This window comes from Falco cherrug, chromosome 15 (assembly GCF_023634085.1).
Source record: "Falco cherrug isolate bFalChe1 chromosome 15, bFalChe1.pri, whole genome shotgun sequence".
Lineage (NCBI taxonomy): Eukaryota > Metazoa > Chordata > Aves > Falconiformes > Falconidae > Falco > Falco cherrug.
In genome coordinates, this window is record NC_073711.1 from 4,385,302 (window position 1) to 4,413,222 (window position 27,921).

The 27,921-nt window shown below is 47.4% G+C and overlaps 1 protein-coding gene across 1 annotated transcript in view; it reads left to right on the forward strand.

Annotated features, from left to right (window-relative positions):
- CAPN6 (calpain 6) overlaps positions 1 to 27,329 on the forward strand; it is a 72,468-nt gene extending 45,139 nt beyond the window's left edge. The window contains 5 exon segments of the mRNA XM_055727257.1: positions 632 to 753; positions 7,887 to 8,023; positions 9,571 to 10,191; positions 13,812 to 13,976; positions 24,610 to 27,329. Of these exon segments, the coding sequence (XP_055583232.1) occupies positions 632 to 753; positions 7,887 to 8,023; positions 9,571 to 9,753 (442 nt within the window). The 3' untranslated portion in view covers positions 9,754 to 10,191; positions 13,812 to 13,976; positions 24,610 to 27,329.
- Positions 27,330 to 27,921: the final 592 nt, after the last annotated feature.

Genomic DNA, 27,921 nt, shown 5'->3' on the forward strand with positions numbered 1-27,921 from the left:
CTTTCCTTGTCCACATTGGCTGCACCTCCTTGGAAATGGTTGCCTGGTTGCCCTCAAGTATCCCTGACTCACGAGCTCATATTGCTCCAGAACCAGGCCCTTGAGATGGTCAGGGTCACCTCCAAGAACCTCCAGATGGCTTACTGGGGTTTGTGCATGGTCAGGATATTTTCACTTAGGAATCTAGTGGACAATTCAGTTTGGGTCTTTTGACCTTTTAGTTTGGCTTTTGTAATTGCCTCCACTTCTAGGTTGTGGAACACTGAGCACTGGTGCTCGCAGTTGCAGCTGTCATTGTTTCTTTGTTTGACCATCTCCTTTGAAACCAGTGGTTGGCTGCAAGTGCAGAAGTACTATTTTGTGAAATCAGGCCCACTGAACTTTTTTCTTGCTTTGATACTGTTTTCCATGATTCACATTTTTTTTCCCACCACTTTTGCAGCCATGTGAAAGATTACCCAAATTTGCTTTGCTTTGCTTTTATTTCTTAAGTCTGTCATTTCTGTGCCACAAAGTTCCAAAATGGTAGATGAGGGAGAGTACAAATCTCATGTTCTGAAAATGCTGTATTTCCACAACCATTGATTGCTTGACATTTGTTTCTTCAGTTGCTTTTCCCATGATTTTCCAGGGAGCTGAAGGCAGATAAGCCTAAAATGACATGTTGGAGTCTTCTTTGCGGCTATCCACGCAGAGTCACCCAAATCAAAATTCACTCTGCAGAGGGTTTACAGAAGCAAGACAGATCGGGCGGTAAGTGTAAAGCGAGCCTGGAAGAGTGGAAGGGGCTTCTTCAGTCCTCTAAAGATGATCTGTGTTGATATGTAAGCAGTCAGAAATTATCCAAACAAACTGAAGATTTTTGCAGCTCATAAAATCTGCTGAAAAGGAGAGATCAGATGAATAAGATGATGCAAAATGGCAAGATTTATGTGTCATCTATGCTGGCCGAGAAGGGCAATAGTAGCCAGACCCTCCTGAGAAGCTTTTTGTGGGGATTAGCAAGAAATTAACCTTTCAGGGTTATGTGTTTTCTAAATGGAAAATATCCAGAGAGAAAGAGAGCTGATTTGCACAGACTCATGTAGTGTATTACACTTACCTCAGCAATGTCATTCGTGGCCTTCAGAGCACTTTGCTATTCGTTACCACAATCTTAATAGCACTTCAGAGAGGAAATTATGGTTTTCAAACAACCATTTTCAGCTGGGTAAACCAGGACAGGGGGAGGTTAAATGACTTGTACAGAACTGCGTATCTACATGTCAATGGAAGTGTCCTGAAGGACACTAAAATGTCTTTCTGGCACCTGATCTTGACAGTTAATTAGGAGACTTGTCCAGTTGTCTTTGCTTCCTCATTTTCTGCTTCCACTGTCAGTCTGTCGGCCTTCATTTTCCATGACCAGTACACCAGTAAAAGGTAGACACATCCAGTACTGAGTGGTTGGTAAGGAGAAAGCAAAAGAACAAAGATACTACATTGATACTGCAATTGGAACAGGATGCTAAAGAGGTTCCTGAAACATCTGCTGTGTTTGCTCCAAATAACTCTTCAGATTAAGATGTGGAGCTCGGTTGCATTAACTTCTTGTGGTAGAGAAGGCATTAGACTTAGACCTGTAGTACAGTTCATCTTCAGTCTCACAAAGCAGCTGTAAAATTTCTCTTACCAGCTGGCTACAGTTCTATTCCAGTCCCCTTTTCATAGTTACTCCTGGCACCCACTGAGTGGTGACTGAATGTACTTTTCACCACGAAAACCACTTTTTGTTAAGTCTGGTTGTCTCTGCAGGGGGCAGGAATGCTGGAGGGAAGAGATACAGAAAACTGATTCCGTTCATTTTTCTTGCTACTTTTCTTGAAAAACAGGAACCACAAACACCTCAGTCAGACAAGCAGTATGGCTCCACGTGCTCAGCAAGGCAGGATGGATGGGTGAGACTGATGGGGCTATATGTGACAAGAACAGTAGAGCAGTGCATTGAAAAGAAGTGGTATGTTCTTGTCCTTGCCCTGTGGACATTTTAATTTTTAAGGGTGGTGTTTCTTTTTTTTTTTTTTCCCTTTGCTTTCAAAATTCCTTAAACATTTTTGCCAAAATTCCCTACAGTAAAGCAATAAACGCTGATTCTCCACCCTTAGCATTTCACAATCCTTAGCACAGTTACAGCCTTGACAAGATCATTAAAAAACAATCGCCTGCAGATGCCAAAGACCAGGCTTCAGCTCAGAGAGCATCATGAGATTTGGTGACACACACCCTCAGGAATACACAAACAGGATTTACAACCGATGTGTAATAGATACTCTAACTACAGCATAGCTCAAATACCTTTAGGACTCAGTACTACCACACATGGTCAGGTTGAGTTGAAGCATCTTTTTCCACTTTGATTTCAGCAGCCAGTGTTGGGCTGATGATTACCCTGACAGAATGGAAAAGGGTAGCCTTTTGTGGGAAGAATGTCTATTGGAACTGAACTCACAGCAAAACTGCTTGAATATTTCATCTGCTGAAAACCCACATAATTGGGTCAAGTGATACTATTTTTGAATTAGTACTGAATTCATCAAGTGTTAAAAAAAAAAATCAATCTATCATTGTCAATTTTTTTCTGAAGTGTTTCCGTTTCTCTGCGTGAAACAATGTGCCATTTTTAAATTCATCAAAAATATAAGGAGAACAAAACCTAGATGAATCTTATTGTTTGACTTTGAATAAAACTTCACGAAAAAAGTTAAATATTTTCCTTTTATACCAACATAAAGCTTTCAGTAGAAGCCTTTGTCTCTTTTCAGGCTGTAGTTCCAAATCACATCTGCTCAGGGGGCACTGAAGGAGAGCTGAGTTACTTCACTTCAGTAGCATCCCCATTATCTTGAATACTGCTGTGAATCCCTGTTTGAATCTTTATTAGCCTTTTTTTTTCCTATAAGGATCTCTGACTCACAGAGTACATTCATAGATTGTCTTGCAGAATGCTATATCTTACAGCAGCTTCAGACAAATGAAGTAGGGAGAGTGTGTAAATAAGAAAAACCCACGAAGCCAAATACGCACTGCTGTCATTTGTGCTACACAATAAAATCAAACTGTGCAATGACCAGGATAACATCCGTAACTGGCACTCTGCCTCCTAAAGGCACCTTGCTGGGAAATTTAGCAAAGTTCTTGATTGGTACTAAAGTCCATTTCTGGTAACATAAAAAGCTGGGTATGGTACATGTTTCTCGCATCTTGGGTTTCTTTTGGTAGGTTAAAAGGGTGGATATAGAAATTCCTTGAAGCACACTGGCTGGATTGTAAATTTACACTAGAAAGTAATGTCTCCAGGGACACTAAATATCCCATAGTCTAAGATTGCTTCTCAATACTGCTACAAAAATGCAACTCCTTGTCGGCTCTGATCTCCTTTCTGGATTCTCTGGCTCCACATCGGGACCTTCTCCCATGCTTCTCTCACTCAAGGAGAAATAGCAGCCAGGTGTTCGAAAAAGACCAGCTTTCTCAGAAGTGAGCGTAGACCTCAAAGTCACAGGGGCAGTTACCGAGATAGCCGCCTTACGTGCTGCTCTGGAAGCCTTTCCTGATGTGAACTAGATTTAAAAGTCAGCAGCAGCATCCTGTCTAATGAATACTGTGAGATAAGGGAAGAGACCACACAGCAATTGCCATTGGGAGTGACAAGTAGAGGTTTCCTTTCAGGTTAGGCGCAGTCAATACGTTTATTCAAGTAGAAAATAGGTAGATTAAGTGGTTGTGTTTGCCTGCTGCTAAGAGGACCTCACACAAAGGTTGCTCATTTTCTGGTGTGGAGGTTGTTGGCAACTTGTTTCTATGTGAGCTGCTGTGTCTGATTAGCCCCGCTGCATTTCACAAGGGTTTCCTGACTTCATCACCTTCTGATCTGCAGCGTCTCAGCTCTCAAGCTGCTTCTTTTCTTATGCTCAGTCTCTGTCATCTGGCAGCTGTATTCTGCCTTGTCCAGCCACCCGCCTGGTTTGTCGCTATCATCCCTGAGCACAGAGAGAAGACAAAGCTTTATGATAAAGGAGGTTATGATTCATTCTGAAGCTTCTGAGAACTGAGGCACGGCATTACATCTCTGTGACAAACTCCTGAAAACATCAGGATGTCTCTATACTCTTGACACTGGAGGATGCTGCTGTTCAGCAGCCTGAACAGAGATACCTTTTTATTTATTTATTTATTTATTTATAACTAGGATAGAGAGATTTTAGACTTGAATGCACCATTCTTCACATAAGCCTATCGCTGTCATCCAAGAGTTGTGCTTAGCACAAATTTCTGAGCAACTACTTCAGCAACACTGGAAGAGAATGAAGACTGCACAGCAAGTGCACACTTGGCCTGGTTCATGAGCTTGTCGTCATCAAAATCCTGCTGCCTGCCAGAAGAAGTTTGTTTAATCTCTATTTTAAATGCTTATTAGAAAGCTCCTCCTTGCTGCTGTCTCTGATCCATTGTCTTGTCTGGAAAAAAATAATGGTGCTTTGCTGTTGTCAAGAATCGTGGGTGAACCTCACTGCCCAGGTTCAATTCTGAATGCATATAGGCTGCTTCTCTTGGAAGTACCTCTCTCCAACTTAGCTTGTTCTGAAGTTGATCCAACTATGTGTGAAGCAAGTGCAGTGGCAGTTTTGCAAGAAGATGGGGAAGCACTGTGTGCTTGGAGATGTTGTCTCTCGTTCCCAAGTCTGTTTTAAAAATTGCTCACACTACTGTCTGTCACATGCTTTTCCCAAGAGCTTATCTTTGAGAACAAATATCTTTTGCATTTTTAAGTTTTCCCACTGAAATTCCATGTTGAATCTGCATGTTTAATGGGCTTTCACCACTTGTTTTCTAAATCAGGCGTTGTGATCCCTGGTACGTGACATACCTGGTAAGCAGAGTATCTGGTACCTTTAAAGGCAGTTGCCTTGGGAGCAGTCTGAGAAATAGAAGGAAGGAGAGGGGAAAAAGCAGCTGGTAAATACCCAGTCAAAGCGTGAGAAGGGAAGCGGAGAGAAAACAGAGCAGAGGTGTGGGGAGGATTTACTGATGCCAGTGGGAAGACTCCCATTTATTATCTGTATTGCAAGAGAAGTTAAGAGGTATCACATGAGCAAAGGCTCAGCTGCAAAAGTCAAAACAACCTGTTTTAATTCCCAAGGCAGTGCTTGTGTGTCAGCACTGTGTCTGCTCTTTTTGGCCTATGCCTTTTTCCAGTGACTGAGTTTGTCATAACCTTCCGTATACCACTAAGAGTGGTCTAGCTGAAGAAGAGTGGGAATGTCTCTGAGAACATTTTCTCAAGAATGTTTTCTAGAAAGCTTTTGTTTTAGTACAGTGCTGAAGGATGTGGATGTTAGATTCTTAGTCTAATTCTCAAAAGAAAAAAAAAAGTTAGCCTTGGACTGCTGTGCATTGGTTTCTTTAAGCCTGAGAAATGTCATTACTGTCTAAGTGTTTCTGGCTTTTACAGATTCCAGCTTTTTCCTTTGTGCTATTCTTTTGTATGACTTCCTAATGCCCACAACAGCACGGCCATAGGACTGAGATGGAACAGGTGTTTATACACAGGGTGCTGTTCGGGGCATAACTTGAGTCATACATGCTCCTGAGAACTGAACCCAGTCCTCCTTCCACTTCCAGTTGCCAGAGTAGCAGCTCCAGTTGCTTTCATTCCCAGCTCATGGTGAATACTAGAATGTTGCTTTTCCACATTAGCAGCCCTTTCTGCATTGTCTTTGTACTGTAAATAAATCAGGCCCAGAGCTACAAAGAACTGGGCCAGCTGTAGCTGAGAATGACCCTTGTCTCATTCCACACGTTCAGCTCTCCCATTTCTTTCTTTTGTTCTGGAATTGGAGCCAGGCCTCCTCATCTAACTGACCATTCAGCAATGCCATCGTGAGGTTGTGCTGTGCAGGTGCCTTTCATGTCCCTCTTTTTTATTCTAGCTCTTTCTCAGAATTTGAATTTGTTTCTTTCAAATGTTAGGTTTCCTTTTCCTTTCACTTAGCAGGTCCCTTCATTAACAGCTCCCTGGTCCAGCAGATATGCCTGTTACCCCTCTGAGCTCTGTGCCCTTTCCCCACCCCTTCTTATGCCTTTTATCTCTTAATTACTGTTAATGATCAGATGTTGCTTTGCTCTTTGCCTTTGGCCAAAGTAGTTGACACCATTTCATGCAAGACCCCATTTATTCAGATCCATTTTCCAAATCTTTTTGCAAAGAGGGGAGCTTTTCTATCACTGATTACACAGCATGGTGCCGCCCCGTGCCCCAGAGCTAAATCCACACATCCAGTGACACAGAAAGTAATTGCCTATCAGAAAAGCCAATGCACTGCTACCTGCTATAGAAAGTGTGAGATGCTGTCAGGGTGACAGGCCTGTCGCATGTTTGGCCAGGTGTAACCATGGTGTAGCACACGGAAAAATCTGTTTCTTTCTCCTAAGTGGAAGTAGCTCCTTCTGTTCTGGATGTAGCTGTTTCATGGTTTGTTTGCGTGACATGTTGGTATCTGTCCTTATAAAGGAGTGACATGTTTGAGGAATATCAATATGGATATGAATTCTTTAAAAATGAAAGCTGCCTTAAAGTGATGCTGCTTTATGGCTGTCATTCCATTTGCAAGTAGGTGGTGATGAAATGTGCGTAAGAAATGATCACAAGTCTGACTTACACTTACACATATTCAGTGGGTTTATTTAAAATCCCTATCTAAAAAGTAGCAAGGTGTGCAAAAACAAGTATGCTGTCATTAATGATGAGAATGGACAGAAACAGTTGTGTTGAAATACAAAAAAAAAAAAAAAGGTAGTGCTTTTGTTTAATTATATGTTAATAAGTCAAACAGTCTGTTCTATTTGAGGATAAAGGCAGGTATTTCCCAATCGGCCCTTGCTCCCTGTTGGAATGGAAAGAAAATAGCAACATTTGTAACAAAGTAAAAATGTTCAGTGTAAAAACAACAAAGCGTTTCTGGAATGTTAAATAATCTCAGTGGGTTACATATGATTAAAGTATAATCTAAAACATTAACTAGGTCCTATAATAGATACACACATGTGATAACATAAACTTTAAAATGGATCAAAATGATAAAACCAAAGAAATTGTCTCAGGTTCATGAGAATGAAATGAAAACTGGGGAGGATTTGCTTTGACAGTTTCCCACAGAAAACTTCGTTGCAACCAGTGCACTCCTGAAAAATATTTTTGCATTTTGACAGTATTTTACTTTCTGGAAGAGAAACTGCTTCTTGAAAACTACCTCCTAACACTAACACTTGTATCAGAATGCAGTAAACAGCACTTTCAACCTAGGCAGTGTAAAGGTGGGCACTGAGATGTGCGTTCAGTGATCTAAGAGCAGTTCTGGGCAGTTCTGGTTGTTGCTCTCCGTAGGAATTATGGATGATGAACAGTCTTTACCTTCGGGGTTTTTTTCACCCAGGCACCAAGAACTACCTATCGGATTGCACAGGCGCAGGTGCGTTTTGGCTCTCACATCTAGAGCAGTGTCGGGGAGCTTAAAGAGTCACTTTGAAGACCTTCTGTTAGATGAGCCAGGAGGTTACACAGCAAGGGAATGTGGAAAGACTGCAGTCCCAGTCTAGGAGTGAGCTGCTTCCACAGCACATGGTGCTTGGTTTCCAGCTCTGAGCATCCAGCTGTACCAAGGTTGAGGTATTTGATCTCTGCTGGTGATGGGCAGCTGGCAGTGGATGTGACATGTTCTCTGCCCTGTTCCTGCGCTCAGTTAGAGTGGTGCTGCCGTGCACAGGAGGGGGTTGCTTCTGCTGGGTTTCTGGGCAGGTCTCAGCTGCCATTTTGTCTTCTAAGAGCTGTGCTGCTGGTTGTGTTTTAGGAGCGGATCCCTATGTGCTTATCAAGTGTGAGAACCAAAGCATGCGCTCCCCTGTGCAACATGATACGACCAGTCCCATCTTCGACACACAAGTGATCTTCTACAGAAAGAACATAGACAGCCCTATCATTGTCCAGGTGAGACAAGCCACTTGGGGTGGGCTGCTAAAGGCCGGTAGGGGAGCACAGCAGCATCACTGCGCTTGATGTGTGCCAACTATTCCTTCGTATGACTGATACCCAGCACGGAATGTGAGAACCTCCGCTCCCCTTACTGGGCTATGCCCGGAGCTATTCAGCTGCTCTGCTGAGTCTCTAGTTTAGGTCTCTTCCATAAAACAGCAACTGCTGATACCTAGGAATCAGAAGGCATATTTCATTCCAAGGATTGGAAGGAATCTACAGAACTATGTTTTGTCTCATGTGGTACCTGACAAAACAGAGACAAAGAAAAGTCGAGTGTTGTCCAGAGGCAGTGTTTGAAATAAAACCAAAGCTAAGGTTGCTATTAAGAAGTTTTTCACCTTGAATTCTAGTCCTGTGGGAACTAGACCACACTGTTACCTGAGCACTAACTGGAGGTATTTAGAGCTTGGTATTTAGATGAGGCGGTCCAGGAAAACGTAGGGAGAGTAGACCAGCGTTTCAGTTTGTACACGCAGTTGTTCAGTATTAGAGAAATTCTAAGGACTATATTGTCTTTCATCAGTGTGGGGAGATCATACAGTGAATCTGTGAATCAATTCACTGTCCTTGTAAGTGCCAGAAATTGAAATAGCTTTATAGCACTGTATTGCAAGAAGAGATACATTTCTGACTTTCCACTGCCTAATGCAGTACTGGTGCATAGTACCCCTGTGCCATAGTACCCTTTGGAACTAATAGGTATATTCTACAAATATTATAAATAGGAGGAGGATGATAATGGTGTTATCCCCCAACCCACAGACTGCAGTTATAGATTAGAGGGAACTGGTACAATAGCTGATGGAACATGGTCTGTGTTCTTGGCATGTGCAGGATTGCTTAATCCTTAGTAAAGATTTGCTTTGCACATGGGACCTCACTCCATCTCCCTGCACTGCAGCTCGAACACTTTGACTTTTCCAGGATAACTGAAAATTAGATACTAATGAACTTGACAGACCAAAGACTGGCATATGAGACGAGCCGCAAAGCCCACTGCTAACATCTTTTCAGTTGCTGCTTGCTATATGCCCAAGCGCATCCTGAGTAGTGACAAAGGACATGTCCAAGGACTCCAAACCTACTGCTGTCCCTTGGTCTAGCAGTGCGGGCCTGGCTCTAACACAGTCAGAGGAAAAGCACTGGACACTGCAGAGGTGAGCACAAATGGTCAGTGGCACAGACACTTTTGATTGCATGTAGATTTTTACTGTTGATGAGCTCAAACAGGTAATTTTTATTCCTCTTCTAGGCAGGCTGTGACCTAGAAAGCAAAAAGCTGTATTTAGCTCCTTATTTGCATAGCGTATGTAAATGAGCATGCAAATCCAGAATCTCCCACATGCTTTCTAGACAGTTAGCTAAATTTAGATGTTTGCCCCCTCCTCACTGCTTTTTTTTTGGTTAATGAGGATGACCCTCCTCCAGCACAACCCTTTCAGTGCAGTGTGAAAGAAGCACTGCTTCAGCTGGGTTTATTTCTGTTTCCTTGTTTCTAGGTCTGGAACAGCAACATCTTGTGTGACCAGTTCCTTGGACAGGCGGTGCTGGCAGCTTCACCCAGTGACCCCAGAGAACAGCAGACTCTGCAGCTCCAAGGGAGAGGCAGCCGAGAAGCAACCGAGGTGCCAGGTCACATCACCGTCAAGGTTTTTTCCAGCGATGACCTCGTGGAGCTATGAATACCAAAGCCCCGCAGAGCCAGACAGAGCTGTCACCTCACAGCAGGGGGGCTTGTCTGTGCTTTCTGTGTGAATGACTTGGGAGCAAAGGTTGCGCATAATCATAATCACTTTAAAAAGAAAAAGCCCTCTAACTCTCCCCATTATCCATGGTAACAGGGAGAGAGGCTTTTAAAGAGGGGAAAATGCATAGTTATACACATATATATGTTCATGATACAGCAAATACAGTAGAAGAGGGGCCAAACTAAGCATTAGCAGATAAGCTAATTAAGATACGACTGTATTCTCCAGCAGCATCTTTCAGGAGCTTTCGGCACATGAGCTGGAAGCACGTGTGACTGTTCTCACAGGTTCCCAGCACACCATCATCTGTTCTCAGCAGTGGGACGGGAGACAGGCAGGAACGGCTGCATCTCCATGGTCATGTACCAGCAGGTTGGTGGCGTGGCAAGCACAAGGTGGATTTGCATGTTTCAGTCCTTGTTCACTGTCAGGCTGTATTTGGGAGGGAGATTTTTTTAAGCTTTGATTGGAATTTTTTTCCCCATATAGGGATATAAAATTCCTGATGAGTTTCATTGTTATTGCAACAGATCAGATGTTTCTGTTCCTTGGTGAAAGTGTCATTATTCAAGGAGTTCAGTCATAGGTCGTAGCCTTAAGACCAGGCATGCCGGGGCAGAACATTAAAATAGAAGGACAGATCTTGCAGTGCTGATTTGAACACCACAGCAAATAAGAGCATTGCCTGCAGAAAGGCTCTCAGATTGACTTTTTTATTCTTCTGTTCACCTCAGGCTGGCAAACTAGTATCTCTGGCTAAGGGAAGGGCGCTTCACAATTCCACTATGGTTTTGCTCAGAGGACAAATTGAGTAATGGGAGCCTCCTTGCTAAAGAGGCTTTGTTTAATCCACATGATGCTAAAAATTGTACAACACTCCTTGTGCTTCATTGGATGTGATGTGTAGCACCAGATTGAAAGAGGAAAAAATTCACTCTCAATTATGATGCATTGTAAACCAAAGAAGCTGTGCCCTGGCAGGTACCAGGCTTCACTCTCAAAATTTCGCATTGTTTTTTTGCTGACAGAGCTGACATCTTTGATGAAGTGTAGCTTGGGTATAATGGAGGACAGGCATTGTTTCTATTTCCTTCGAAGCAGGGTTCTGGTACAAACTTTCTTTTCATTTTTGCATATAGCCTGATGGCAGAGTTTCCTCACAGCAGACATTTCTGCGTTGTCAAGCTGTGCAGTGATCCTGGCAGTGTAAGAGGCTCACTTGTTAGATGACTTGGAAATGGATTTTATATGGTTGCAAATTCTGGTCTTGAAAGTGAAGCTAAAGGATGACTATTCTGCCTTTTTTAGAGTCAGGAAATTTGGATTTCTGTGTACCTCATAACCGCATCAGCCATTTTGTGTAATTTTTATAATTTATAAAATGGCCCTCAATAGAGATAGTTTTCACAAATGGTTTTGAAGTCTCCTCAGTACTCCAAAAGGATCATTGCTGTGGTGGGAAAGTGCTTTGTGTGATATGTTGAAGATGGAATGTAAGGCTATGAATGGTATTATACTGCCATCAGCGTAGTTGCATGTACCAAGTACCTAAATCCAGCTCTCTTTTTAAATAGCTTGGGCTCAAGCCATTTGGCACGCAGAGCATTTGTCAGATGTGAACTAGATGTGGTTGACAGCCCCACAGGCAAGTGTAATTCTTCTCTATAAACTTATAGCTTCATAGTTTCTTACTCACAGATATGTCTGTAAACTTTTTGTTTAAAAAAAAAAGTGTGAACTTTCTCATACAGACCGGAGCTTGGGCAAGCCACACAGGGAACTGCAGCTCAGTCTGAGCCCTGCACACAGACCTGTTTGCTTTGCTTCTCCTCACATACTATTTGATGCTGTGGTAGCTGCTTCTCAGCAGTGTGGCATGATGGGTGACTGTAGCCTGTTGACACACCTTCACCGTACAGGTGGAAAGCACCATACTGGCATTCCAGCACCGTTAAAGCTCCACACTGCGATTTGTAGGGCAGCAAGGTGTGCAGGAGAGCACGCTGAGGCCGAGCAGCATAGGTCATGTTGTATGACCCCTGTTTCAGACAGACTTTTCTCCAGGAGCTGTTCTGTAAGAGATGGGTGCAGTAAGGAGGGGTTGGCTTGGCCAGCTGATTGATTTAGGTCGGTGTTTAGCCTGAAGAAGATGCCTCTTAGAGGTGGCGCCCAGCACGGCCAGGCTGCTTTCCCCTCTGCGAATGCAGGCAGCTGGCAGGAGACCGGAGGCTTATGCCTCCCTGCCCCAGTGCTTGCCTGAGCTCATCAAGGGCACAAAGCCATCTCACCTCCAAGCCAGAGCGGGGGTCCCTTGGCTGTGTCCTTTGAGCCCTGCAGCCCTGGCCTTCAGCTCCCAGCTCTGCTGCCACATTTCAGCATCTGTGTAAGGGTCGTCCCCAGCATCAGCGAGGCAGTGGGAGCTTGACCAGCAATTCTTTGTTGTGTACAGCCTGACAAAGAAGGAAGTCAGGGTAGAGTGTATAAAACTCCTGATTTTTAGGCCTCGATATTTGGCGTTTTGACCCAGCTCAAGACATTCCCAGTTTGTCCCCATGCTGTGGAGACAGGGGCCCTTGAACACCAGTGCTGGTCCAGCTGGAAATAGAGCTCTGATGCTCTCTCAGCATTGCCCTGAGGGTGTCGCAGTCCAGCGCTGGTAGCTGTGGGAGCTCAGGCATGCTGAGACCAAGCAGAATGTCTGTACCTCTGCATTTATTAATTGTTGGAAGTAGTTGGAACAGGCAGGATTTGCCCAGCAGCAGGAGCTGATCCAACCTGGGAACCACGACTGGCTGTGCTGATGTACAGAGGCTTCTGGCTTCCAGGCAATCCTAGGTGAAGCCAAGGCAGGAGTGGCTTGAAAGGGGCTTGCTGCACGAGGGCCCGGGCAGGGCAGGGCACCTGCTGCTCTGTGGGCTCTTTCTCCTTTTGTACGTCTTGCCATGCACTGAAAGCAAAGCCAGCTCTGCTGGGTTTTCTCTTACATAGGTGGTAAATGTGATGATATGTTTGAGATAAGAGGATTTACTTTTCAGACAGATACAGGAATTTAAGATCAAATGTTACCAGGTCATCATTGTAGTCCTGGCCAGTATTTTTTAACAATTAATGAAAACTTGTGGAAAAATGAATGGTTTGGTTTTTTTTTTTTTTTTTTTGTGAGGGACTGCATTTATGTATGCACTTTGGCCACCTTCAGCAAAGAGTTTTGGTTCCCAAAAATTAAGACGAGGAAGTAGTTAGACAATGTTTCATTTCAACCTTCCTTTATTTTTTAATGTGAAGTGACTTAAATAAAAGTTTAACAAAAAAATAAATGTGTTCAGTAATTTCTGAGATGAAACAGTTGGTTTCAGATAAAAGAAATCATTCTGGGGTGACCCAAAATGACATTTTTCAGCTTGCTCAAGAAGAAAAATGTATCTCAGCTCTTCACTGAACAGTTCTCCCCCCACACCTACCTTTTACTTCACAACTGCTCCCTGCTTTCCCCCCACGAGTTCCCAGCTCGCTGTGCTCTCCACTGTTCGTAGCCTTCCTTGCTGTCCCTCACCCTGAGGAAGGCCAAGCCCCAGGGCTGGGGGCTCGCCCTGTCCCTGGCTGCCCAACAGCGGCGTCTCGGGGTCCTGCTAGGTTTTATGGTGTGATTCAGACCACTCTCCAGCCGGAGCCGCCAGGCAGAGTGCTATTTATAGTATTTACTTAAAATGCTCTTTATTTTATTGAAGCTCAGTTTTTATCCTGACTGCTGTGTTCCCATTCCCTGCTCTCTCCACCAGGATGTGAATCCCTGACTCGCCCTGCCGTTAGGCCTGGGCAGATGCTTATTTGCCTCCTATGGCACACCAGAGCAGCACCTCTGCGGAGATAACGGGCCGCCTTTGCTGAGCACCATGCACAGCGGTGCTGCCGGGGCTGGAAGAGCTCCGCTCCACCCGTTTCTTTGCTGTTTGTCTCAATTAAATGCTCACTGTTCTGAATTCTCGCTCTAGGGTGGCTGCAGGGTAGGTGACAGATAGCAGCTGCTGCAGCATGGCCTCCCGGCGGGGGTGCAGAGTATGGTCCCAGGTGTGAACGGTGCCACAGCTGCAGTGTTCGGGAGTGCGTGTTACCGTCTGCAACTCGTGGGGAAAACAACCGGCTGTTGGTGCCGCCAGGTAAGCGCTGCGCCTATCGGCGGTCACTTATGGAGGCCTCTTCTACCCCAAAGGAGTCAGCACTAAGGCTGGCACGCCTGCAGGCGCTGCGCTAGGAGCCACCGCACCTTTGTGTCTGTCCCCCTGCCCGTGCCAGGACCACCACGCCCATGGTGACTTGGGTGCAGGGAAAAAGGCCCAGCAGCTGAGCTGGGCATCCCCGCCGCCTGCTGCTCCCACAGCAGCGTGACTCTGCAGGCAGGCAGGGCCAGGCCCCTTCTCCTCGGGGGGACGCTGGGACCCCTTCTCCTCGGGGGGAGACGATCCTGGGACCCCTTCTTCTCTGAAGGGAGATGCTGGGACCCTTCTCCTTGGGAGGAGAGGGACACTGGGACCCCTTCTCCTCAGGAGGGGGGGACGCTGGGACCCCTTCTCCTCAGGAGGGGGGGACGCTGGGACCCCTTCTTGGGGGGGGGGTGGGCACGGATGCTGGGACCCCTTCTCCTCAGGATGGGGGGACGATGCTGGGACCCCTTTTCCTCAGGGGGTACGACACTGGGACCCCTTCTCAGGGGGGAACTCTGGGACCCCTTCCCCTGGGGGGGGACACACGACGCTGGGACCCCTTCTCAGGGGGGAACTCTGGGACCCCTTCCCCTGGGGGGGGGGGGGGGGGGGGGGGGGGGGCGCTGGGACCCCTTCTCAGGGGGGACGCTGTGAGTGTGCGGGGGCAGGGGTCCGTGTGCTCAGGCACGGTGGGCAGCGGGGCCTGGCCGGCAACGCGCCAGACCGCGGCCTCCCGCCCCGGGGCAGCCGCGCCGCACAGCCGGCCCTTCCGCCATGTCGGCCGCTGAGCCCCGCGGCGCGCTCGCCGCGCCGCTGATGGGCCGGGGGGCGCTGGTGCCGCGCCGCCCGCCGCCGCGTGGGGGAGCCCGCGCCCCGCTGCGGCACCGCCGCCTGCCCGGGCGGGAGTGAGGCGGGCGCCATCTTGCCCCGGCGCGGCGGGGGTGGCGGCGGCGGCTGTGAGGGGAGCGCGGGGCCGGGGCGCCGTGAGGGGAGTGCGGGGCCGGGAGGGCGTGAGGGGCGGGGGCCGGGGGGACACGGCGCTGTGCATGCCTGCCTGCATACACACACGGAGCTGACCGAGCCCCGGCGCCTCTCCTGCGGCAACGGGTCTTCAGATACAAATACAGTACAGAGAGAGCGTGTTGTATTTACAGAAGGGCCGCCGTGTATGTATAATGTATAAAAATAGGCGGTATATAATATAGATGGTTAGAGAGAGGAAATGTTATTTAAGGCTCTGTGCGTGTACACATGTACATACATGTTCTGGGATACATGGAATCCCAGGTTGGAAGGGACCTCACAGATCATCTGGTACAACCTTTTTGGTAAAACCATGGTCTAGACGAGACAGACCAGGGCCCTGTCCAGCCAAATCTTAAAATTTTTTATCCAATGCTGGGGAATCTACCGCTTCCCTGGGGACATTATTCGAATGGCTGATTGTTGTCATTGTGAAGAATTGTCCTTTTGTGTCCAGTCAGAATCTCCCCAGGAGTAACTCGTACCCCTTACCCCTGTCTTTTCCATGTGACTCCTTGTAAAAAGGGACTTTCTGTCTTCTTTGTACTCACCCTTTAAGTACTGGAACATGGTGATAAGGTGTCCCCTAAGCCTTCTCTCCTCAAGGCTGAACAAACCCAGTTCTGTCAGCCTTTCCTCTATGGCACGCTTCCCAGTCCTCTGATCGTCTTTGTGGCCCTTCTGTGGACCCTCTCAGCCCGTCCACATCTTTTCTGTGTAGCAGGGACCAACACTGAACACTGAATTCCAGGTGTGGCCTGACAAGCGCCGAATGGGCTAATGGTTCTTTACCTCTGCTGGTGTTGCCCTTATTTCAGCAGCCCAGCATCCTGCTGGCTCTCTTCACCACAGCAGCACACTGTTTGCTCATATTGAGCTCGTTGCCCAGCAGGACCCCCAGATCCCTTTCCACAGAGCTGCTCCCCAGCCGGGTAGATCCCAGCCTGTCCAGTGCTCTTGGATTGTGTTTTCCCGGGTGCAAGACCTTACGCTTGTCCTTGTTGAGCTTCATAAGGCTCTTGTTACTCCACTCTTCCAGCCACCCAGGCCTTCCTGCAGGGTGGCTCTCCCTTACAAAGTGTCCATTTCCCCAGTCAGCTTGGTATCATCAGTAAACCTTGTGAGGGTACAGTCGATCCCGTCTTCAAGATCACTTACGAACAGCATTGGGGCCCAATATCAATCCCCGGGGGACCCACTTGTGACAGGTTGCCAGTTTGAAAAGGATCTATTTAACACCACCTTCTTCTGGGTGCTGATCAATTTTTCTCTAAGAGGAAACTATGGGAAACCCTAGTGAAAGCCTTGGGGAAATCCAGGTAGACAATGTCCACCACTCACCCCAAATCAGCCAAGCAGGTTACGTGGCAGGCAGCAATCAGGTTTGTCAAGTACAATTTGCCCTTGGTGGGTCCATGCTGGCTTTTCCCAATCATGTGCTTCATTTGATGTGTGATAGTCCCCAGGAGGATTTGTTCCTTACCTTTCCCAGGGACTGAAGTAAGACTGATGGGCCTGTAATTTCCTGGATCCTCCTTTAAACCTCCCTTAGCCAGCTCTCTTAACACCCTCGGGTGGTTATTGTCAGGGTGACAATACAGCTAGCGTGTATGTTACAAATATACAACAGTCTCTTTATGTAAGGGTCTATCTTTTATATGTCTTTGTATGTACATGTATATGACATGCATGGATAGTGGGAGAGAAATCATAGAATCACAGACTGGTTTGGGTTGGAAGGGACCTGAAAGCCCATCTAGTACCAGCCCGTGCCACAGGCAGGGACACCTTCCACCAGACCAGGTTGCCCAGAGCCCCGTCCAGCCTGGCCTTGGGCACTGCCAGGGATGGGGCACCCACAGCTGCTCTGGGCAGCCTGGGCCGGTGTCTCACCACCCTCACGGTGAGGAATTTCTTCCTAATAGCTCATCTAAATCTCCCCTCTTTCAGTTTAAAGCCGTTGCCCCTTGTCCTATCACTACATGCCCTTGTGAAAGCTCCCTCCAGCTTTCCTGCAGCCCCCGTCAGGCACTGGCAGGCTGTGCAGGGTCTCCCTGGAGCCTTCTCCTCTCCAGGCTGAACCACCCCAACTCTCCCAGCCTGTCTGCACAGCAGAGCTGCTCCAGCCTCTGAGCATCTTCATGGCCCCTCCGGCCTCCCTCCGACAGGTCCGTGTCCTTCCTGTGCTGGGCCCCAGAGCTGCACGCAGCGCTGCAGGGGGCTCAGGAGAGCAGAGAGGCACAATCACCTGCCTCGACCTGCTGGCCACGCTGCTTTTGGTGCAGCCCAGGATACCGTTGGCTGGCTGGGCTGACAGCGCACATCGCTGGGTCATGTTGAGCTTCTCATCAACCAACACCCCCAACCAAGTCCTTCTCCTCAGGGCTGCTCTCCATCCGTTCTCCACCCAGCCTGTACCTGTGCTTGGGATTGCCCCAACCCACGTGCAGGACCTTGCACTTGGCCTTGCTGAACTTTGTGAGGTTCGCACAGGCCCACTGCTCAGGCCTGTCACAGTCCCTCTGGGTGGCACCCCTGCCCTCCAGCACAGTCAACGATCCAACACAGTTTGGTGTCGCAGCAAACTTGCTGAGGGTGCACTCAGTCTGGTTGTCTATGTCCCCGACAATGATGTTAAACATCGCTGGTCCCAATCCCGACCCCTGAGGAACATCACTCGTCACTGGTCTCCACTTGGACATTGAGCTGTTGACCACAACTCTTGAATTCCTTATCCACCAAGTGGTCCGTCCATCAAATCCATGTCTCTCCAGTTTAGAGACAAGGGTGTCGTGCAGGGCAGTGTCAGATGCTTTGCACAAGTCCAGGTAGATGACAGCAGTCACTCTTCCCTCATCCGTCAGCGCTGTAACCCCGTTGTAGAAGGCCACCAAAGTGTTACGTAAGTTGCTTGCACACTCTTTCCTATATATAAAAAATATATAACACGTATGTACACACACATAGTTAAATCTATATAGAGATGTATATTAAAAACATATGGATGGACAAGAGATTGTTTTATAAGGGTCTCTGTACATATACATAGAAAATCATTATGTATTTGTAAGAGGGCCTGTCTTGTCTGTGTATATATATGTATACATCTTACAAAGTTTTCATATACATATCTAAACTTATCTATGTATGTACAAAATGGAGAGTTACATGGTAATAGAAGGATGTCTTTCCCCATCCCCCCCATATATAGAGTATGTAAATATATAAAAAGGTTTTAATATTTTTAAATAGTTTTGGTTTTAATATATTTTTGTATATATATGGCTAGAGAGAATTATATGAAGGGCTCTGTGTGTGCATGCATGCACACACACATGCATAAATATATATAGTGTATAATTTATAGAAAACATCATGCATTATACTATACATGGCAATATATATTGTGCGCAACGTTTATAGAAAGGCCTCTGTATATATAAATATATGCTATACGATATATAGATGGCTGAGAAGGGAGCATTAAATAAGGGCTATGGCTTGAGAGGTTATATGGAGGGATTGTGCATATGGATGTGTGCGTACTCATGTGGGATATATAAACTATGATGTAATTGGTTTTATATATATATATATATAAAGTGAGGGTGAGAGTATGTGTTAGCTAGTTACATCTCTCTTGGTCTTTAGGGGGCATGGGTATTCATATAGGTACTATAATGTATATGGCTAGTGGGAGAGACAGCACGCCATGGTTATAGCAGGGTCTCTACCCCCCCCCTCCCAATATAATGGGGGGGGGGGGGCAGGGGGAGAGAGCTAGCTTTTTGTAATTACAGAACACTTCGCTCTGGCTGCCTGCTTAGGTTAAGAAAGAGTGAGTGTGTATATGCGCACATGTGTGCTTGCACACCTTCCCCCCCCCCCGTCTCTCACTTGACAGCTGTATACAGTATAGAGTACATGCATCTCTGTAGTACTAAACACACGTGCTATCTGTAATAATTATATTGTATGAGTATAGGTATTTCTAAAATCTGCATACACCCCCATATAATGTTCCCTTGCTCTCCTTAGCAATCCTTACATATATATTTTATAACTGTATTTATATGTATGTGTTATGTATATATGTATACATACATACATACAATACATAAAATATGTTGATGGAGAGAGAATTATATAGTTATATAAGGGTCTCTGTATATCTAGGTATTCTCTATATAAAATATAATTTATACACAGAGAACAGATAACTGTAACACTGTCTATATACTATATTGTAGATTTTATTAATATGTAGGTAGACACATATATTAATAGATACATGTATATGTATAGCTATACATATGTGTATATATGCATATAGAAAGAAATAGCGATATTATACATATAAAATTATGGTATGTACTAGACTATACATATAAATAGCAAGAGTGTGTGTTACATAGTTTTAAGGGTCTCTGTGTATACATATAAAATGCATATACAAATAGATCACTAGGAATAGAGTATGAGGGTTTCATATATATGTCTAAAATTTTATATCTGCTATACTCTAGAGAGCTACAGCATGAGACTTTGTTCATTTATATAAAGGTCTCACTGTACGTGTATATCATATATAGATGTATAGGGCTAGAGTGAGTTATATAGTCACAGAAGATGTGCTCTTTTTAAATATATACAGACATATTTAATATATGTATATATTGTGTACGTAAACAGCTAGTATGTTTGTCAGCTACGTAAGGGTCTCTCTGTGAGGCCCTTTCATAACCACGACGTGCTTTCTCTCACTGATGACTTTTGCATTACAGCAGCATTAGCTCTTTTATACACATGCACACTATAGATAACAGTACATAATCACGTTGTTCTCACTATTTGTAATAAATATATTTTTAATGTATGTGTATATACATATGCAGTTATAAAATACGTTGTATAGTATATATAGATAACCAGAGTGTTTTGCTTTATGTGTACATATATACACATATATACTATAGAGAGCTACTGTCACATAGGTAAAGGTGTGTGTACACACACATTTAAAAATACACATACATAAATTGCTGGTCACATACCTGAGGGGGAAGTACATGTACAGATAGACACGAGCAGCACACATGAAGCTGGGCAGGGAGACTGTGGGTTACATGGCTGCGCACACATGCACACAGCTACTTTACTTGTGTCTTCTCTGTGGCCAACGTACAGCCCTTTGCTGGCCTGTGCTGGCAGGTTGTGTCCCCTGCAGGGGGGACAGGTGACCCCCCTGCATTTAAGGGAGGCAGCTGTCCTGCCTTTCCCACCACTGCCCGGGTTACCCAGTCACCCAGCAGTTGTGGAACGGCTGCGTGGGACCAGAGGTAGCAGGGCCCCGGCTGTGGTACCGAGTGGCTGGGCTCACAGCGGGACGCTGAACCACGTGGGAACGGGAGCCAGGATGTGGCGTGGTGGCCAGGCTGAGGTGTGACGGAGTGAGGGGGCTCACCCTCACCTGTGCAGAGGCTGCAGCCCCCACTCCCCCACCTTCTGCCACTGTTAGCAGCCACCAGTGAAACTCTCAGAGATGGAGCCGCTGCTAGGGAAGACTGTGGCTACGCAGCCAGCGCAGCAGGGAACAGTGGACTCACGGCACCTACAGCAGCGTGCAGGCTGCCTCCATACCGCTAACTGCAGCATCACTTACCTTCTGAGCAGGTGGCCAGGTGATTTCCCCTCCCCCTCCCATGTTGCGAGAGGAGCAGCACAAGAGCTGACGTGACGTGACCAGTGTTCAGTAAGCAGTTGCCAAGATTTCCGGGCAGCAGCTGCAGCTAATCGCCGTCCGTGTAACTCACCGTATTCATCAGGAGGGGGTGTTGGTTCTTTACAAATATGGAACAATGGAGACGCACCAGAAAAATCGCAGCACTCCTTTGTGCGGCGTGGGGAGCAGCAGAAAGGCAGCAGGCCTGCTTCAGCGAGCACAAGGAGCCCCACTAGCAGAGGAAAATGGGCCGGTGGCAGGTTAAGTCCTGTTTCAGGACATGACACACTAGTGGCACAGGACAAAGCTACAAGCACACAAAGCCATACAGATGAAGCCTGTGATGCTGCAGCTGACTGAAGCTGCTCTCTCTTCAGCCAGCATCCTGCAAATCCTATAGGAAATGCTGCAGTCACACAATCCATGGGTATTTATAACTTTTATTTGCAATACTTTAGGTCCAAGTTTCAAACTGCAATATTTTTACACTCAAGACACAGTCATGCACAATCCATATTTCAATTTTCTATTGCTTCAACCACAATTTAAAATAACTTAATATTTGAAACAAAACCCAAAATCTTAAAAAAAAAGATGCTGAGGTCAGTAAGATGGATCCATGCCATCAGCACATTTACAAAGTAAATAACTTAGTTCTCTTTTTAAAAAGATCAGTTACCTCTTAATCCAAAGTTACAGGAGATTTTTTCACTACACATTTGTTTTTTGTTTTTTATCTTTTATGTTTTTCTTTTTTTCTGTTTTTTCTTCTCTTTTTTCTTTTTCTTTTTTTTTTTTTAAACAGATAACACATCCTAAAAAAGGAATGTACAGCAAAATGAGATACATTTCTGATAAACAATGAAAATGTAGGCTCCTCCTCTGTTTACATTTGTCTGGATACCCTAAAGAAAAAAAATAATGTAGCAGACACCAGCGCAGGTGTGAACTAGTTGCTTTGGACTAAACTGGAGTTTAGCATTGTTACATCCTGATCCAGTCAAGAGTTGCAGAATTCTTTTGCAGATCTTCCAGAACCGTATGCCTGTACGCACAACATCTGCAGTGCAGGCGCAGCACCAGTGTAACTCAGGGTACTCCCCCACGGAATCTGGGCTTTGCCCAAGAAGGAAGTGTTCTCTTTACTGGGGGCTATGGTGTGCGCAGGCCTTTGCTACTAGTGCCCATCTAGAGCAGCTCCCCGTCCTTGCTTACCTGCCAAGGCAGATACTGGCAGCATGAGAGTCGCACCTGAAGAGCTGAGAGGGTTTTTTTCCCCTGTTGCTGTGCTACAGACTGATTTAGCAGCATTGCTTAACACTAACATAAACAGCGTGACAAAAAGCAATTGCCTTTGTGCACCTTAAGCTCAAAGGTCAAAAAGATCTCAGCAGGCGTGGATCTAAGAGACTTGCGTGCTTCGTGTTTGCTGTCAACCCGCTTCTGACCTGGACAGCTTGGCACGGTGGAGACTAAGAGCTATGGGCAGCTCCCTTCCACCCAGCCAGCCGAGGGACACCGCCAGGGCATCCGCAGCACCCGCTTACGCAGCGACCAGTTCTGCTGTCACTGCAGCCAACCACCACAGTCTCACTGACCGCAACGGGAGCAGCAGCAGTGCCTGTAGCGAGCCCCCATGGCTGGGCTGGACAAACGACACAACATGCAGCAACAAAAGGCCCTGTCTAAAACCAACCACCTGCCACTATTTCCTCGTGTTTGCAAGTGTCACACTGGCCTGAGGCATCTGGGAGCCCTCAACGCAAGCACGGACTTCAGGTGACAGGCTCTAGGCTCTTGGAGGTTATGCACAAAGAGAGGTGAGAACTCCCCCGCCAGACCAAGCTTACACATTGGAAAGGCTGCTGCGAACAGGCAGGGCAAAGGGCAGAGAAACGAGGCTCTTGAGCATTTTATCTGAGCCAGTTACATGGTCTTGGTTAGCAGCCACGGAGCACAGCAAGAAGAGAGGGCACAGAAAGAGGGACAAAATCGGTCAAGCATAGAGACTGGAAAGAGCAAGACCTGTGAGAGGTAACACACTGTTATTTCTCACTTCAGAAAACTTGTTTCAAGCCCCTGAAAGGACTGAAGGACAGAGAGGAGGCGAGACACAACCGACACTCATGTTCTCAGCTCATACACTCAGTGTTACGGAGGAAATTTGATTAACTGTATTCTGAGTAGCTGCGTTTAGCACTGGCAGCTTAGCACTAGTAACTAAAGTAGCTGAAGCCTTAAGCCGCAAGAGCTGACCGAGAGTAAACTTACTGATAAAACTAATGCTGCTAGCACAGAACTAGCTGAATCTGGCAGATAGAATCACAGAACCATTTAGACTGGAAAAGACCTTTAAGATCATCGAGTCCAACTGCAAACCCAGCACTGCCCAGGCCACCACTAAACCATGTCCCCAAGCGCCACATCTACATGGCCATTAAACACCTCTAGGGATGGTGACGCCACCGCACCCCTGGGCAGCCTGACCCACTGCCTGACAACCTGTTCCGTGATTTTTCCCAGTACCCAATCTATACCTCCCCGGCGCAACCGGAGGCTGTTTCCTCTTGTCCTATCGGTTGTTCCTTGGGAGAAGAGACCGACCCCCCACCTCGCTGCACCCCCTTTCAGGTAGTTGCAGAGGGTGATCAGGTCCTCCCTGAGCCTCCTTCTCTCGAGGCTGAACACCCTCAGCCGCTCCCCATAGGACTTGTGCCCCAGCCCCTGCCCAGCGCTGGACATGCTCCAGCACCTCAACATCTTTCCTGTACCCGGGATTTGTGGTGCAGCCTCACCAGGGCCCAGCACAGGGGGAAGGGCACTGCCCTGGCCCTGCTGGCCACACTGTTTCGGATACCAGCCAGGCTGCTGCTGGCCCCCATGGCCACCTGGGCACAGGGCTGGCTCCTGCCCAGCCAGCTGTCAGCCAGCCTCCCCATGTGCCTTCCCACCAGGTACAAGCAGAATGAAGATAAGGCGCAAGGAGACCATTCCAAGTGAATGAAGTAAATTCAGAAGGCGGCCAGACCAGCAACAGTTAAAACCAGTAAGAAACCAAAAGGCCACTGACTAGAATTAAGTGTTTGGGCTTGGGGATCAGGTGATGGGTGGCACGGGTATGAGAGGCATGAATGGGAGTAGGCGTCGGTCTCTGGAGGCACCCAGCTCGACCCCTCACCTGAGAACTAGTAACAGAGGAACTGGAAACCTTCACTCAGACCTTACGTTAATCACTGGGATCCTGGGGTCGGACCCTGCTGCAGTGGCCAGTGTGGATAAACCCAGTTACACCAGAGCTGTGATTCGGTGTGTGCGCACAGGCCCAACTGCTCTTCCGACTTGCATTCGCACCTGCCAGCTCAGCGCGCCATGGCCAAGCGCAGCCCTCGGCTTCGTACGTAAGCTGAGCAAGGCAAACGCCACGAGCAAGCCTCGCAGCACCCGCGAGTGATCCCCAGGCAGCTGTGAATGTGGTGCTGCTCAAACAGAGCAGGAGGCACCTGACACACAGATGCTGAAGCTGATGTGTGGTCTGCTGGGAAACTGTCCAGTGCAAAGCCACCGTGCTCACAGGTTATTAAAACAATCAGTAATTTTCCATATTATCAACTTTAATTAATGACATTGCCCCCAGTCCCCTCACTCAGGGTCAGGTTCTAGCAGAACACAAGTGCTTGCTTGCGAGAACTGCTAAGCAGCGAGAACATGCTAAGCAGCGAGAACAAAGCGTGCAGGCTCATACCCACACGGGCAAGCCACGGGCACACCACAGGGCACCCACGAAGAGCACGCACACATCCCCCCTCTTTCCTATAATAAATACTGTTTTTTCTTTTGTGATAGCTCTTGTCACCAAAAGTGCACGCAACCCTTGATAGGTTCAGGCCAGTGATGGTTTATGTGCGTGATGTACACCAAGGACTACGGCAATCGGCTCTAAACCACATCCAGAGAGACGATGGCTAAGCAAGATTCTGCAAGCTTCAGCCAGAAAAAGAAATTACTTTGTCAGCTCAAGGAGGGACACAAGGGAAGAGAAATTTTAAAGACCTGCAGACCACACTCTAAGAGACCTGGGATGTTTTCTGTTGAAACACAAAGGTTGGCCTTTGCCTGCTTCATGAAAATGGGGGACTAAAATTATTTACCTGGTCACAGGAGAGGCAGAAAGAAGATAAAAACCAGCCCAACCCAACCCAACCAAGCTGAACATTTAAATTTATGGGTCTTCAACAGCTTGCCTGATCACCCACCATTTAGCTGCTGCATGTCTGCACACGGAGGAACAACAGTCCGGTGGGAGGGTGTGTGGCCCATTAAATTTGGCAAGGCAAAGCCGGCACTGGCGTGGCGCACGCCCTGGCTGCCAAGGACAGAGACCCTGGCTCCGGCCTTCAGTGGCAGGTGTTACCGGGCGCGCTCGGGCTCTGCTCAGGACTAAGAAGTACAAGTACTTACATGCTCACTGTGAGGAACGTTCAGCAGCCACACCATTGACTATACAGGGGAAATAACCACCATACAGACAACAGGACATGGTGGCATTTCCTACAACGAGAGGACTGGCGACAGGTACTTGCTTCCCTTCTTGTAGCGACTGGAATGTGCTTTGTTTTCGGTGGCAGGACACGGGGGGACTGACTGACAGACCTGCTGAGGTGCAGCCATTGGCCTCGAAGAAACTCAGCACAAACAGCTAAAAAAATACTTGAGTTGGTGCGTGCGTAGTGCGAGTCGGCCAACCAGTAGCCAAAGATGGAAAATAAACCCAGATATATTTACAAAAGCGCTGGACACAAGAGGTGAGAATGCAACCCCGGACCAAATTTGGGATCAAACCCTGAGAGCACTGTAAGATCCACCCCTGTGCAGGCTCCCAGGAGCGCATGCAGGAGCTGTATGGAATTTTACATAGGTATGGTTCTTTTTTTTTTTCTTAAATAAATATGTAATAAAAAAACTACCCCACTTCTCTGTGCTTCTCAAACTCCCCTGCCTGTACTGCTGTCACGCTTCTGTCCCAAAACATTAAAACCACAGCAAGCTACCAGGTCATTTTCACACATCTCCATTGCAGGGATGCTATCATCGGCAAGCTCTGGATAGGATTTTTACTATTTAACAAATTTTAAAATAAAGACAAACAATCTTTTAAAACCTTGGAATGAAAGTGTTTGAAATCAGTTTACCTATGCTTTTTGCCACAGAAACAGCCTATTTCTAATACTCCGAAAATATATATAAACTAATTGCTTCATCTGAGGGTAGCAGTCAGAAAACCCAAGATAGTTCCAGAGATGTTTCAGTATTTGTCTCTTTCCTTTCTGCAAGGTCAGTGCTACTCTGAAACCCAACACACCGCGTGAGCCTGTAAATGATGGACAAGACTTGCCCCTCTCAGGACTGTTTTTTGTTTTGTTTTAAATATATTAACATACCTCTTCCACATTTCCTGTCGGAGTTTGGAGGATATGAATGCAGCTGCCATCTTTCAGCACCCAGTGACGGAGAGGTTGGTGCCAGAGACTGTCTCGAGCACAGAGCCACGGGGACGCCAGAGGTGCGCTTCCCTGCATGTCAAACAGTCTCGGTCCATGCTGAAAACAGCCACCGGCAGAGACTATTTCTGTTGAATCTTGCCTGCCTCCCAGGAATTCTTTTTTAGAAGAAACCTCTAGATTTGCCAATGCAAAGAAAAATACAGTATTTAGTAAAATAAAAAAGTAAGGCCTCTCAGTACAGCAGCTGTCTTTAAAAAGCCAGTGCCAACAATATTCTGTATGCTGGGGCACACACTGACCAAAAAAACCCCAAAAACAAACCCAAAGGTGCTACCATCTGATGTTCCCATTTTCCACATCCGTTATCTTGCAGGAAGTTGCAATGGTGGGTTATTTTGGTTTTTAAAGTAGAGATGCTGAAATACTTATAGGTAAAAAAAATAAATAAGGAAAAAACCAAGTAGTTGTGTGCCATAAAACAGTGCTTTCCTTCTAAAGGACGGCTGTCTGCTCCTTTGTGGGTAGGGAAAAATAGAAGCTACACTGGGAGCAGAAACTGTCACTTGTTTCTTCACTTCTTATATGGAATACAAACATTTCCCTCGGGTGAATGCTTTAAAATGGAGGGCAGCCCACCTCGAGCCCAAATTACTCTTTCTCAGGGAAGTCTCTCCCCCAGATAGCTTGAGCCGACAGAGAAAATGGGACCTCACAACAGAACGAGAATCTTTTGAATCACAGAATCAGTGAGACTGGAAGGGACCTTTAGGATCACCAAGTCCAACCACAAACCCAGCACTGCCCAGGCCACCACTAAACCATGTCCCCTGCCCCCAGGGCTCGAGGGGCGGCCGCACCAGCGCCGAGGGACGGTCACTGCCCTGCTCCTGCTGGCCACGCTGTTTCGGCTACCAGCCAGGGTGCTGTTGGCCTTGGCCACCTGGGCACCCTGCGGGTCACATCCAGCCGCCCCCCCAGACCCTTTCCCGCCGGGCAGTTCCCAGCCCCCTGCCCCCAGCTGCCTGGGGCTGGTGTCCCCCCGGGCACGGAGCGGTGCTGAGCCTCACACCACCGGCCTCGGCCATCGCCCCTCAGCCCAGCACCCCCGCAGCCCCCAGCCCCCGGCAGGTCAGCACGGCCCAGCCGGGTGGCACCTGCAAACGTGCCCGGCGGGGCCCTCGGTCCCCTCACCCAGATCGCTGGTAACAATACTAAATGGGACCAGCCCCAGCGCTGAGCCCTGGGGACACCCCGTGTGCCCCCGCCAGCACGATGTCACCCCATCCCCCACCACGCTCTGCCCGGCCGCCCAGCCAGCTCTTAGCCCAGCGCAGAGCCCACCCGCCACGGGCAGCCGGTGTCTCCAGGAGATGCTGTGGCAGATGGTGCCAAAGGCTTTGTGAAGGCCCCGGCAGACACCAGCCACAGCCTTTCCCCCACCCACTAAGTGGGGCACTTGTCACACAAGTGTCTCAGGTTTGTCAGGCAGGACCTGCCTCTCGTGGGGCTTCATTCTGCTCCCCGCCCCCGTCTTCCAGCGCGGGTACCCCGAGAACAACTGGTCTATCAAAAGCCTGAGGCAGGGATGGCATGAAGTACCTCAACCTTTGTCACCGCATTTCCCCCCGCATCCAATAAAGGACGGAGATCCTCA